At 39.5% G+C, this 15,212-nt stretch overlaps 1 protein-coding gene across 1 annotated transcript; it reads left to right on the forward strand.

The window, feature by feature from the left end:
• Nucleotides 1-8,834: 8,834 nt before the first annotated feature.
• On the forward strand, nucleotides 8,835-12,798 carry cnr1 (cannabinoid receptor 1). Its single transcript, XM_026143223.2, has 2 exons — nucleotides 8,835-9,148; nucleotides 9,742-12,798. Exon 2 carries the CDS (start codon nucleotides 9,787-9,789, stop codon nucleotides 11,194-11,196), a length of 1,410 nt encoding a protein of 469 aa, XP_025999008.1. The 5' UTR covers nucleotides 8,835-9,148; nucleotides 9,742-9,786; the 3' UTR covers nucleotides 11,197-12,798.
• The last annotated feature ends 2,414 nt before the right edge of the window (nucleotides 12,799-15,212 follow it).

Genomic DNA, 15,212 nt, shown 5'->3' on the forward strand with positions numbered 1-15,212 from the left:
GCTGGCAACAAAAGTGAGTACACCCCTAACTGAAAATGTCCAACTTGTTCCCAATTACCCATTTTCCTTTCCTGGTGTCATGTGACCCATTAGTGTTACAAGCTTTCAGGGGGAACAGGTGTGTTGAATTTGGTGTTATTGCTCTCACACTCAATTCTTTTTTTTGTGTGCTCACACTCAATTCAATTCAATTTTATTTATACAGCGCCAAATCACAACAACAGTTGCCTCAAGGCGCTTTATATTGCATGTTCCACTCAGAACAAACCTCACCATGGATGACCAAAGAAGTTGAGTGCACGTGCTCAGTGTCATATCCAGAGGTTGTCTTTTAAAAATAGATGTATGAGTGCTACCACCGTGGCTGCAGAGGTTGAAGCCGTGGCGGGTCAGCCAGTCAGTGCTCAGACCATACGCCGCACACTGCATCACATGGCTGTCGACCCAAAAGGAAGCCTCTCTAAAGATAATGCACAAGAAAGCTTGCAAACGATTTGCTTAAGACAAGACTAAGGGTATGGATTACCTGTGGTCTGATGGAACCAAGACAAACTTATTTGGTTCAGATGGTGTCAAGGATGTGTGGCGGCAAAGGGTGAGGAGTACAAAGACAAGTGTGTCTTGCCTACAGTCGAGCATGGTGGTGGGATTTCATTGTTTGGGGCTGCATGACTACTGCTAGCACTGGGGAACTACAGTTAATTGAGGTAACCATAAATGCCAACATGTACTATGACATACTGAAGCAGAGCATGATCCCCTCGCTTCAGAACCTGGGCCACAGGACAGCATTCCTACATGATAACAACCCCGAACACACCTCCAAAAAGGCCACTGACTTGCTAAATAAACTGAGGGTAAAGATACTTGACTGGTCAAGCACCCTATTGAGCATCTGTAGGGCATCCTCAAATGGAAGGTGGAGGGGCGCAAGGTCTCTCACATCCACCAGCTCCATGATGTCATCATGGAAAAGTGGAAGAGGACTGCAGTGGCACCCTGTGAAGCTCTAGTCAACTCCATGCCAAACAGAGTTACGGCAGCGTTGGAAAATAATGGTCGCCACACAAAATATTGACAGTTTGGGCACAATTTGGACATTTTCACCTTTTGGATTTTCTCTCTTTTGTGAGATACTGTATATATAGATAATTCCAATAAAGAGGCACCAACGGCACAAACAGAGATGTCCAGTTCATTGATTGTAATTGGCGGAGATGAGGCCTAATAAACAGCTGCGGGCTGCAGCTGCCCGTGTTGTTGTCAATCAATGCAACCCCTCCACCCCCCCACCCTCACCCCCTGTCCTAGTTCACAGTTGTAATAAAGAAGGGAGCTATTAATAGAGGACAAAACTGTGAATGTTTGATATGATTCTAAAAACATCAGCTTAAAAAAAGAAAATTACCCTTGGTGCTCAAATAAATGAAAAGACTTTGTGGAACACTGAGCACTCCTGACAGTCCGGCTTGATTTTCATGAGCAGCACACATGCCTGTCTCAGTAGATGGAAGGCTGACTTCCTTAAGAACTTTTTAAAAAATTCCTCATATTCAGCTCAGACTGCAGCACGCTCACCCACATTAGGTGTTTTGACATATAATTCATAAAATGTGTATGAGGATGCTTAAAAAGGCAGTAGGCTATCATCAGTCCGCATGCAGCAGCATCAGCAGAGCACTGCGGCGTTCACCCATGTGAGACATCCTGACTTCATTGCATTTCATATAAGCAGGAACAGGGAGATAAACAAATGCTGATTCATTTTTTTCCAGCTTGGAGTGCATTATGTTTGCTGTTGTCACCACCAATATGTTTCTCTCTGCCACTTTTGACTCAAGTTCAAGACAAATGAAAAAAATATTCTGTATTGCCTGCATAAAGCCTCCTATATACTAATATAATTAAATACTTTTAGTCTACTGGGTTTCCTTTATGCATTCATTATTTTCACCTTTTGAATATGAAGACAGTTTTTAGTTACAGTCAAAAGAAACTTTTTCAAGAATTAGAAAATGATGAAAGAATGCTGGGAAAGTTACTTTTCAAATGCAATAACCCAGTTACCCTGTTTGTCTTTCTAACATATGTTCAGGGACAAAGCATAAATTTAAATTCAGTACTTTAAACCTTACAGCAGAACTCAGTGAAGATTATTTTAAAACTGAAGGTAAATAAACACAATAGAGAAGGAGGTATTGTTGGTGACTGCGGTCATAATGACTTACCTGCAGACTTTTCATAGAAAACACGTTTTACAACGCTCACCTTCCTTGACGTGGTTGTTGTTTTGCAGCCTTATTCCGTCATGTTAATAAGATTTGTACACATTAAATTAAATATAAGAATTTAGGGAAAGCATTCATCTAAATGGTATTATTATGAGCAGCTAAGGATGGGTTCATTACTGACCAACAAATTTACCCTTAATGGTCTTGATGTTCAATGACATTGAACTATATGCAAAGAGAAATCATTCCTGCATGGGGTAAAATGCAAAAACAACAGAAGAAATGTTATTATTAACATAGTATTTTAAATCATATAATTAGAATTAACACCTTCACAATCACATTTCAGTTGCTAAATATAATGAAATTGCATATCCTTACAAGGTAGCTGATTAAAATCTTTCTCATTGCCTAATGTCTCCAATACAATTATGTCTATTTTATACTTCAGTAAGATTTAACTATCCAACACTTTCTGTCACAGGGCTCCTCTATGTTGTTTAGTGATTAACTCTGCAAAATAAATGACAGACCATTAATGCAATGCTCCATTTTTATTTAGCACTGTATGTTGGTGTGCAAACAAACATATTCTTTTCTCATTCAAAGACAGACCCTTCTGCTAAAGGAGACACATTTAGGCTGTAGTTTACACAGCAATAATTTAACACAATGATGCACGCAATGTAAGCATAGCGAGTTTTGCATTTTCCCATGGTTCAGACAGAGGTTTTGTGAGACACTCACTGTGAAGGATCTTCTGGCATAAAACTTGAATTTTTTTCAGATGATCCATAATTCCATAACTCAGTACTTATAATATAATTCAATACTTTGCTGGGATTAAAGGCAGATGCTCCTTGGAGTGGTTTGTTCTTGGCATGGTTTAGTATGTTTGTGAGCCTTAAGCTTCTGGAGTTGTAGTGTGCAAACATTAACTAATTAGCACTAATCACAATGTAGGCTGATGCAAATGTTCTTTTGCAGTATCTTCCTATAATATAGCAAATGCCTTTTTGTCTGTTTGTTCGTTTCTTTGTCCACCAACTCGACCTAGATCATCAGGAGTTGAGTAATCAAACTGGGGCCCAGGGTACATCTTAGGCCCCTGAAGGTTCTTATCTATATCAGATATTATGATATCAACGTGTTGCCTAGCAACTGTCTAATAACAGGCTAAAAATACATTTATATACCTATAACACCTTGTAAAAGCATCATCTCAACAGTAACATCTCATTTCTATCCAGAAATCTTGAATTATGCATGATGTATTATGACACCATCATGTTGCCTGGTAAGTACCCAGAAGTGGGCTAAAATAACCTGTTTTAGTCTTTATCTTACAAAAACATAATGAAAACATCCCATTGTTATAATTTCACAGCAAAAGCATTTATTTTATAACCACATGATTTTAATTTCAATACCTAGCAACCACCTAACAGGCTAAAATCGCCCATTTTCAGCATATAAACAACATCTGCTATGATTGAGCATATCATCATGGGAGTCCAAACAGGCCAAACAAGCTGTAGGATGGATATGTATGAGTTAGCAAAATTTAAACCTTGATCTGATGCTTAGGCTGTATGAGGAGTTCATGCACCTCTAAGGTTTCTACAATTCAGCCTTAGGGTAGTAAAATTGCGTACCACATTTCACTCAGTAACTACGTATGCCAAACTCATAAGAAGAAATATCAGAAACTCAACAAAGCCAGTATGATTTATAATCTGTTTAATAAACTGTGACAGCACATGCACTGAAGTCTGGGCCTTTAGCCAAACACTGCTGCCAAACAACAACCAAAACCCCCTGTTATGATAAAATGTGTACAGTTGTGTAAGAAAGTGAATGCTAATTGTCTTAAATTGTAAAGCACATGCACACACAACGGAGAGGAATAAAAATTTAGATAACCAAACTCTTTTTAAAATTCAACACATTGCCTGTGACGAGAAAGAAAACGTGCAGGAGGATCAAACTGCAATCACTTGTTCTCTTTCCCATTATCAACCTTTTATTTTCTGTTCTGTCGTTTTATTGAAGCAAGGTCACAGTGAAAAGGGTTTTCAAATACAAACAATCACTTCAGTAACGACACAAACAAAGGTGATGTTTGCCTGACAGCATTTCAATGTGGGTTGTCCTTCTGAAATGACAGCGCCTCTCAACGGGGAAGAGCTAACAATAAAAACATCCATCTACCAGTAATGTGAACAGAATATGGCCCGTTCTTCGGTCATAATAGATACAGATGGGATTCACCCACAAATGACCCATAAATAGTGTCATAAAACTAATCAGATCTATTCATCACAATTTTATTTATTGTTTAGCATAAATAAGAGGAAGTTTGGTTATTGCTGCAGAGCTGGAGTAAACTGTAATTTATCATGAACTGATGGTGCAGCTGCAGCTCTGTTACATACAGATTTTATAGCTAGTTTGGGTCTATTTATGGAGGAACTAAACAACGGCTCATTTGTCTCGATAGATTTCTAAGCATATTACACGGAATGATGAGTAAGTGCCACATAGGAAAAAAATAAGCTCTAAGTTAGTTGGACTGCTTACTGGCAAAAAGGCAGAAGTATACATGTGGCCTATTTTCAGATGACTCATCCACATGTCATGCGATAACCTTACTCACTGGTTTCACCTGTTTGAGCAAAAGCATGAGCAACTGAATGCTCGTGTTTCCCAATGAATTTTTAGGATTCAGATCAGGGGAATACCGCTGGGAGACCAGGATCAGACAAATGCAGGAATGTTTTTATTTTTGATGTTCTGTTTGTTTGTTTTTTAGCTGGATATTGATGAGTTTGTTACTGATGTATTAGTGAGGTATCTGGGATTTTTTGTTAGAACTTCTTCCTAAAAAATTGCAGGAAAAAACCTGCAGGGAAGAGGCAGGAAGTTAGGATGGAGTAAACAGCCTTGATGAACTTTTACCTGACAGCTTCAAGTGCAGTGTGATGCAGTCATTTTTGAGGCTCGCCAAAAAAACGAACCATTAAAAAGTTAGATTTCTTTTGAATCAATTTCCCAGTACATGATTTGAATCTCTTGGAAAACACAAACATATTCTGTGAGTAGTTTTCTCGTTGATTGGTTTCACTCAGTGGTGGGAATTTTAAATTTGTTTGTCAAACGCAAATGAATGAATCTGTACACCTCAGAATGTGTTCAGTTTGCTGCATTCTTAAGCCAGTGGTATCAGAAAACAAAACAATAGTTTGTGCAGAACACTGTCACAATGCCACGATGGCACAACAGAGGGCTTGCTGTTGGGATGCTGGATGCGGACTTGCATGCCATAAGTCACGATTTGCCATCCCAAATCTGATCATTCTTGAGGGAAAACTGAGACACTTGTACTTGTGCGATTCTTGTGATAGCACCCTACCCTGTGGCTTTTTCAGCAGGACAATTCCTGTCTCCATACAAGTTATGCTAGTGTAGCACAGGACTTTCTGGACACTTGTCCTGATACGTCGCCAACTGAACATTCCTTAGACAGGCTGACTACTGCACAGCTGCAGGGTCCAACAGCAGGTGCAGACACGTGTACAGTCTATGTGCAGACTATTTGCATTACATCCAGAAAAGGCAGTACCTCGTATTAATCGTCTATCTACATGTTATAGTACTGGCCTTTTACCGGGTTAACACAGGCTCTACAAAACTACAGCAGCAGCTTATTTCATGCACCGTTTACATAAATAGCTGTTTCCTATTTTCAGCCTATATTATAATGTAGACAGTTGTTTATGCACCTTAATGTTGAAATAATGACTTCATGCGTTCGGTGAGGTAACAAAATTACTTCTGACTAAGAAGGTCGTTTTCCATATACGCTTATTAATGGGCTTAAATGGCTGTAAATGTACCTAAACTGGAGAGTTTGACATTTTGTACTGAATACCAGTTAGTTACTTAAATTACATCTAGTAAGACTTCCTTCCTCTGACTGTTTTTTTTTTTTTAATTTCCCCCTGAGCTCTTTGTCTGGTCCATGGACTCGAAGTGAGTCACTGGAGGACAAAATGTTATGTACCACAACTGAAACGCAGATGGCCGTGAGCTTTGCTTCAGCCATCACTCATTGCTCACTCACAGGTTAGCATGCCAACCAAGTCAGAGAAAACTGTCACAGTACACCCGTCAGTTTGGCAAACCACCCTGCTGCCTAAAGTCTAACTGCTCCATGTGGTGGATATTACAAAGTCTCAGAGATTGGGAAGAGAATAATAAACAGATGAAATTCACATGTTGGACATTTTTGCTGGAACATTTTGTGGTGTCTATATATTTAGAGTAAAACTGCAACATGCTAGCGGATGTATGTTATTTTCACAGGTGTTGAACTCCACATAAGAAGGCAGTTAGTATTGTTGAATATAAGTGACATTTTAGAATTTTGTTGTTTCCAGGTGTCAGTCAAATAGATGTTGATGCTTAAAGGTGAGTTCTGCAGAAATGATGCGTAAAAGAAAGAACAGTCTGCCTGTTGAAGCACTGTATGAATATAAGTCTATTTACCTGTGTTTGGTACATTATAACCTTTGCTGCTGAAGATGGAAAGCACCTACTGAATGTCAACATTTTGATTAACATGAATATTATGCTTAAAGCACAACTGTGCTTTGTTCCTTATTAGTAATTACACCTGCCAGGAAATATTTTCATGTCCTTAACTTTAATTGCATCAAACTACTTCTGCAGCTATTAAATTGTAGGAAATACAGCAAGGAAGTTGACAAAAAGATGCAGTGAAAAGGTGAAGTACAGCATATGATCAAAACACAAGTGGATAGGATGTACTGCAACATCACAGTTGGCTTTTTAGCAGTGAAAGTGCATCTGAGGGAACCATTCTCCTTTCAGAGGGAGATTAAAAACAGTAAGATCATTACCTCAAGCTTGTGTACCAACTGAGAAACCCAGAGCAGACAACGTGAAGCAGCGTCTCTCTCCTCACACTGCTTTGATGTTTCCTAGAACTAGGCATTTATCTCCCAGTTAGTCTTTTAGAGCTTATCAGTTATCAACAGAGGAGGAAGAGGGCTTTTATTTTGGTCTTCACTCAGGTTTCAATCAGTATGTGAAGCTCAGATCTTATCGAATCTAGTCTGGCTGATTGTGACTGTAAATAACGTGTTCTTTCTCAGTTTTTCTACAGATTATTGAGAATTAGCTTGGAGAAAATCTACGAGTAACTCACAGGCTCATACTAACAACCTTGACCTCATTTAAGCAAAAAGACAAAAAATAATCTAAGTTCTTTTTGGCATTTCTGTCATTTCCTCCCCATGACAATAAATGAATTCACACTTTGTGAAACAGTACACTTTGTTCCCTTCAGACATCACTGGCAGCCATGGCGGAACAATATTAATAATTACACCTGTGATGATGACAGAGGCACAGTCTAATTTCAGTCCCACAGAGCCAGCAAGTTGGTTTTTTTAATTGTCTGTCTGCTGAGGCAGCCTGTGACCAACAAATGTCCAATTTTAATGCATCTATTCTGATTTTATCTGCAACATTACTGCTATCATCTCCTGCCTCCTTGGCCTGCACTGCCAATTCTGCCATTGTGCTGGCCTGAAGCCATGTGGGGAGAAGAAAACATCACTAAAATGTCTGAATAAATGGAAATTAGATCATTCATAATCAGTGAACTGAATCTTTATTTATTACGACCATGCACAGGGCAGGGCTTTGCTATTGTGATTCATAACAGGATCTGACTCTTAATTTGTTGGTGAGTAATCTGATCGAATGTGCTGATAACTAGTCGGCCTGTCCAGATGAGAAGGGACACTGGAGCAAATATGAAGTGTACAAAGAAAAAACAAAAACAAAGAAAATGTCCTTGAATCATCACCGATCAGGACTGTGTGTGAAATGTGAAGTGTTTTAATGTTAAATGCGACTAAAACGTACTTTTCTTTATTTCTTTCTCCAATTTTCTTTCTCCAAATCGGGATCTTGAGGTTGTTTTTTAAGCTTTAAAAATAGCTGGAAGGCAGACCCGACTGGATAGGTGGGGATGATGGGGTTCAACAGTTAGAGATAGCCAACAAAATATATGAAGTGTGCTATCTGCGCTCTGAGTTTGTCAATCGTGGTTAATTATTCACAGAATAAACAGGCATGGAGTGACTATCAATGAAGTCTGCAACCTCCATCTGTCTTTGAAAGCATTCAAATTAAAGTTAAGCCTACTCAAGGCAACTGAAACGTGCAGCTATTTGTTCCTGTACAATACAAACGATTGTGATCACAATAACGTCATGAAGTAGGAGGACAGCAAGCTTCTACTAAGCTGCTATTTATCTATTTGTTGTGCTGTGGTGATGCTGGTTCTTTGCCCGAGAACATCCTCTGCAAAGAGGAGCTTTGGGAATTCAAAATTCAAAATCCCTTTTCTTTTCTTTCTTTCTGTTTTTTTCCCCACATAAGAACCCTCTGTCGTCTGCCTTGTTCCTATGCACCGCACTTGACAGCTTCATGGGTTGGGCAGATAACGCGGTATGGAAACACGTGACCGGGCTTTGTGGAAGCTACGCTTCATAAGTGTGAAGACAGAGAGAAATAGATTGGAGAGACGCTGGAGGCGGCAGGAGCAGCAGGAGCAGCAGGAACAGCAACCTGTTTCTACAAAGCAGGAGCGCACTCCAAGAGCGAAAAGGCACTTCTGCAGACACCCGAAAAACTTAACTTGCGCAGAGAATTTGAAAAGCAAACTAATTATTATGATAAAAGTGACGATTTGCGTTTAAAGCTTTCATGGTGGTTGTTTCTCCTTTTATGTAAGATCTGAGTTGGTTGGAGGATGCGTTTCTGACTTGGACTAATGCGCGGTGAAAAAGGGCGATTCTGTGCACTTGGGAAAATTATGTAAGGTAAAAATCAGCACTTTTCTATTGCAAGCGCTACATTAATACTTAGATTAGTACTTCAAATGCCTTTTTAATGTTTCTTCCGCCATCAAAGGGTTGGTTTTTCTTTTTTTCTTTTTCTCTTAAATGTTACGTATTTCCAAATATTAATTTACGCACCGGAACACAGGTTCCAATATACATTCCCACATTAAATGTTTAAATTCGTGTGGGAGTGTTTAAAACTGTATGTGGAAGTTATTTAATAATTATTGTTCTGTAATTTTATATGTCTCATAGTAGACTGCACAAATTTGCACAATAAGCTTAAAAAATGTATAAAACAGTACTAAGAACAAAGTGAGCTACTGTGTGGGTCATGCCTAACTAACTAACTCAGTAATACGTGTGGAAAAAAAATCTGAACTGCACAGACTTTCAGATATCTGCAGTGGAAAATTTGAATTATGCGAGGATTATCCATCTTAGAGAAATTTCAGCCCAAATTTTGCACTGCTGCAAACTTGTTTCTGTTTATGGCTTGTATTTTCTTAGATTTTAAAAAAATATTTCTGAAATTTTGTTGTTGTTTTGTTTGTTTTTAAATCAATTTGTAGGTTGTCCAGACATCTTAGACTGCAGTATAACCCTCAGACGCAGCCATGAAATCTGTGCTGGATGGTGTGGCAGACACCACCTTTCGGACTATTACATCTGGTTTGCAGTATCTGGGCTCCAACGATGCTAACTATGATGACCCGCTCAGTGATGTAGACTTCAAGGGCAGCTTCTCTCTGCAGAAGCCGTTATCTGCTTTCCGCAGCAACTCTTTCCCAAACAAAGTACCTCCAGACGAGGAGCTCATCCTCAAGGGCATCCCCTTCTACCCTACCAATGCCACAGACTTGTTTGGCAACAGGAGTACATTCAAAGATGAGACTAACAATATACAGTGTGGGGAGAACTTTATGGACATGGAGTGTTTCATGATCCTGACTCCTAGCCAGCAGCTGGCTGTGGCTGTGATGTCTCTGACCCTGGGCACCTTCACTGTTCTGGAAAACCTGGTGGTGCTCTGCGTCATCCTGCAGTCCCGCACCCTCCGCTGTCGACCGTCCTACCATTTCATCGGCAGTCTCGCTGTGGCTGACCTGCTGGGCAGTGTTATCTTTGTCTACAGCTTTTTGGACTTCCATGTTTTCCACAGGAAGGACAGCCCCAATGTTTTTCTCTTCAAGCTGGGTGGAGTCACGGCATCGTTCACAGCGTCAGTGGGGAGTCTTTTCCTCACTGCTATTGACCGCTACATCTCAATTCACCGGCCTCTCGCCTACAGGCGCATCGTGACACGGACCAAGGCTGTCATAGCCTTCTGTATGATGTGGACAATCTCCATCATCATCGCAGTGCTACCTCTGCTGGGCTGGAACTGTAAGCGTCTCAATTCTGTTTGCTCAGACATATTCCCCCTCATCGATGAGAACTACCTGATGTTCTGGATCGGTGTAACCAGCGTGCTGCTTATTTTCATTATCTACGCCTACATATATATCCTGTGGAAAGCTCACCACCATGCTGTCCGCATGCTGAGCCGCGCCTCCCAGAAGAGCCTTGTTGTCTATTCAGCAGATGGGACCAAAGTGCAGACCACACGCCCTGATCAGGCACGCATGGACATCCGTCTGGCCAAGACCCTGGTGCTTATCCTGGTGGTGCTGGTAATCTGCTGGGGCCCATTGCTTGCCATCATGGTCTATGACCTCTTCTGGAGGATGGACGATGACATCAAGACAGTGTTTGCATTTTGCAGCATGCTCTGCCTGCTCAACTCCACTGTCAACCCAATCATCTACGCCTTGAGGAGCAAGGACCTGAGGCATGCTTTCCTCAGCTCCTGCAATGCCTGCAGGGGCAGTGGCCAGCAGTTGGACAATAGCCTCGAGTCAGACTGCCAGAACAGAAATACCCACATTTCTGCCAACAGGGCTGCAGAGAGTTGCGTGAAGACCACTGTGAAAATAGCCAAAGTAACAATGTCTGTATCAACTGAAACTTCTGCAGAAGCTGTCTAATTGGCCATGACGGGGAAAACTGTGTAAATGTCATCTCTCCCCTCCCCAAACAATGCCATTCCACAACGTAAAGCAGAGGTTAGGCATTCATCTCCCGAAAATTCTGACTTACATCCTCACGTAGATGCTTTAGTGGTTGCATAATTTACGTTTGTGTATGAGTACATAGTGTGCCAAAGTGCCAAATGGTATTGCAAGGTCATGTAAAGGACTCATATAACTGGAAGGGGTCATTAAAGACTATCATAAGTCTGCTGTTTACCAGAGACGTCATGATATCCAATTAGTGAAGGCATATTATATTTTTGTACTGTGAATTCAGGTTTTGAAAACAATATTTCATTTATGGGATAAGGGGCTACTGACATTTTTAAGTAGAGATGTTTTACTGTGTCATTTAGACTTTAACACATCTTGCACCATAAAAGTATGAAATCCTCGCATCTTGACTTTCTACAGGCTTCATGTACATGTTGCATATCGACATTTCTATAAGCAAATAGAAGGAAAAAATTGATGCAAACTGTCTTTGCCATATAACATGTTACTTTTGTACTTCTGACAACACTCAGTGAGTGGCAAACGTGTGAGGAGATTTTTGAGAAATCAAAGGTGGTTTGTGTTCCAAGACAGAAAACATTATCACCATGATGAAGCAAACTCTAAGGCAAATAGATTCACAGCTTTTGGCATCGTGAAATCTGAAATGGGATCTTCTGCGGGAGAGTGACTGTCCCCGATGTCTGTTTCTTTACTCGCTGGCTGTTACACCCTCAGAGTAACGTGTCTTTGTTCCGATGTATACCTAACAACTGTACAGTGTTTTCTTGCAAAATAAAGTGTTCAGATCGACTCATTCAACTACAAAGCCGAGACAACAATAACAAAAAAGCTTTTGTTCGAGGCTTGAACAGCTCAAAAACTGAATTTGGACGCAGTGTGCTGGTCACTACTGTAAAAAACTGACTCTAGCTGCTTTCATCAAATGTATGATTTTACTGGATTCAGCCTTGTACGTGTGTGATACCTTGTGACTTGGTGATATGTTTCCAATCCTGAGTCTTTTGATCATTGCAGTGAGGTGTTTTAGTGCTACTGTTGCAGCGGGGCATCATGTTGGAAAATAACCCATGCACGGGGCTAGTGAAGTAGTTTTGGCGTAACTCTACATTTAAAAAAAAAAAGAAGTCTACTTTTATTTTATGTATGAAAACAAAGAAACTAAGGTCTTTTCATTAGCTGGTACTTTGAATGAGAGTTTTGTGTATGCGTTCTGTGGAGCATTGACAACTGACCTTACAAAAGAAGCTCAGAAGATGTGATTTTTCTAATAGGTGATGTAGTACTTTTAATCTAGAAATCTCACAGCACAATTGTTCTGTAGACATTTATCTCGGTGTAAACTTATCCAGACAGCTGTTTATCAGTATGCTTTGCTGCCTCTTGTAATTTTGAGTATTGAAGATCAAAATGTCAACTGTCAAGTGGCTTCTGTACATTGGTGGCATAATGAGGAATCTATGACTTTAAAAATCCCAATCAGTCAAGTGTTTTTAGTATTGCTGTTCTCAAACTTTTGAATAAAGTCGCAGCTGGTGGTCACTTTGCGTGCAGTTTGTTTGTTTGATTGATTAATTAACGATGGAAAACAGGACGTTTTGCCTAATCTATCCACTCAGTTGAGAGGGACCAGACGCTAAGAAAGCACAGCGCTGAGCTCCTGAGCATCTGTGATGCTTCAGTGCCCCCTTGTGGAAGAATCTAATCAGCCTTTTTGAATAACGAGGACATTCCTCCTGTTGGATTTAGCTTTGTTACGGTTACTTATCGCAGCCCTAAAAGTGACAAATTGCAAATCACTGGCTGCAAATCATCTCCTGACAGCAACATCTGCTCTGATCTTTTTATCTCTTGGATTACATGAAGAGGGAAATTGAAACATCTGTTCTCACAGCTGTCCTTGGGATTTTGTTTAATGCAGATGCTTCAGTCTTCAAAAGAAAAAAGAAAAAAAAAAGCCATGAGGCAGCATACATGAACAGGTCTCTCAGTAGGCAGCATGGTGATTCAACGGTTGGCACTTCTGTTTCACAGCACACAGGTCCAAACCAAAACAGGACCCGGGTACTGATGTGGGTGAATGAGATTCTTAAAAGTTTGACTTCCTGTTTAAATAAAAGTTAATAACCCTGTCAAAAAAACAATAGCCTTTATTCTAATTACATTTTTCTCCTTTTTACATATTAGATCGCTGATTATGCAACAAGTCATACAAGACTAGTGAAAATAGGTCTTTTCTACACCCTTTAGCACTAATATCAGTCTTAAATCAGAATAATAATAGTTTATCGAGCCGCACAGCAGCACAGTGACACAAAGAAGAAGTGGTGAAATAAACAAAGCTAGCATATCCTGTTGTACATTTCAAACATAGCATATGTGTACAGAGGTTGCTGAGGAAGTGATGGATGGGAAATGTCTTCAGTGTATCTGTGCAAGAGGTTGAGGGTTATTTCAAAACTCAAACCGCATCTCTGAGAGACAGACTTTTGCAATCTGATTGTTAGAAATGAAAATACCACATTTTGTAATAATTGTTTTTTTTATTATTCTTAATATTATTCTTTGCATCAAACAACACAAGGCTGAAGCAAAGAGAACACAAGTCTTTGTGTTATTAAAAAAAAAAAAAAAGACTAAATCAAAGTGCCACACCCAAGCTTTAAAGGGAGTCCTACAGGGTATCAAAGGTAGAACAGTTCTCGGCTTTAACATATGCGGAGCATTTTATGGCTTCTATATTCTCAGTAATAAGGAATGAGAAGAATTCAATTTGTACTTGGGGGTTTGGTTTTTAGCAAGCAGCAAGCTGTCTGATATTATATCCGACATAAAACACATATCCTAAAGTACCTTATTAACCTAACAGAGCACTTTGCTCACTTTTCTTCCCTAGAGTTTCTAAAAGTAGAATGAGAGGCAGAGCCTTCAGTTATCAGGCCCTCTCCTGTGGGAACCAGCTTGAGTTTGGATTCAGGAAGTCTTTTTAAAAACTACACTGAAAACTTTCCGTTTTGATGAAGCTTATAGTTAGGGCTGGATGAGGCGACAGTGAATGATCCCTTATTTTAAACTGGTGCTGGGCTTCTTTTGATGCACTCATTTCTTTTTCATTTACCTCTTTTCACTCCCTGTGGATTCATACATCACAACTGCATTTAATCACTAATAATGATCAAACTCTACTTTCACTTATTGTTTGGATTTAGTCTTTTCCCTTACCTCCAATCATCTGCAACAGATTCCTGCCAAATACCTGTAGGGATTATTAAAGTGTTTATTAAAGTGTTCCGATTCTGATGATTCTGTTGGAGGCTTCATGTTTTTTTCTTCCCACTGTCACTAAGTGTTTGCTCATTTCTGGTTGTTGAGTTCTCTCTAACATTTAAGTAACTTTACCTTACAGTATAAATTGCCTTGGGGTGACTGTTGTTGTGATTTGGAGCTATACAACAAAATAAAATTGAATTGGGTGAAACCTTAGGATTAATTTAAACAGAAGCTTTTCTTCATTTGTTAGTAATGACACAAGACGAAAACTCTTTTTCTGAGGCACATTCTCAAGTACATAATTTAAACGGGATTATACAATGTATGGACGACAAACAACATAGAGAACATATTGAAATCGGAGTTCTTCACCATTTAAGTAGCTGAATTTTAACTACTTTAAATATTGCTATTAACCAGTTAATTATGTTAGGCAAGCTAGTGATGATTTCGGTCGATATTTCCTCACATATCCAAGATTTAATGCTTTAAAATGTGTACTTTGAATGGTTTCTTCTAGAAAACAACTCCTAAATGTCAAGTCTGTTGCACAAATACTTTTTAAAATGTATTTGATATCATATCCTAAAGTTTTAGACGAAACTGAAACTTCGCGTGGATTTGGTACGTTTTGTGAACAAACAAAAACAAATTTAAAAAGAGTGCGTTTTCTGTGTTTTCGGGAA

This window comes from Astatotilapia calliptera, chromosome 15 (genome assembly GCF_964374335.1).
Source record: "Astatotilapia calliptera chromosome 15, fAstCal68.1, whole genome shotgun sequence".
In the NCBI taxonomy this organism is placed as follows: Eukaryota; Metazoa; Chordata; class Actinopteri; order Cichliformes; family Cichlidae; genus Astatotilapia; species Astatotilapia calliptera.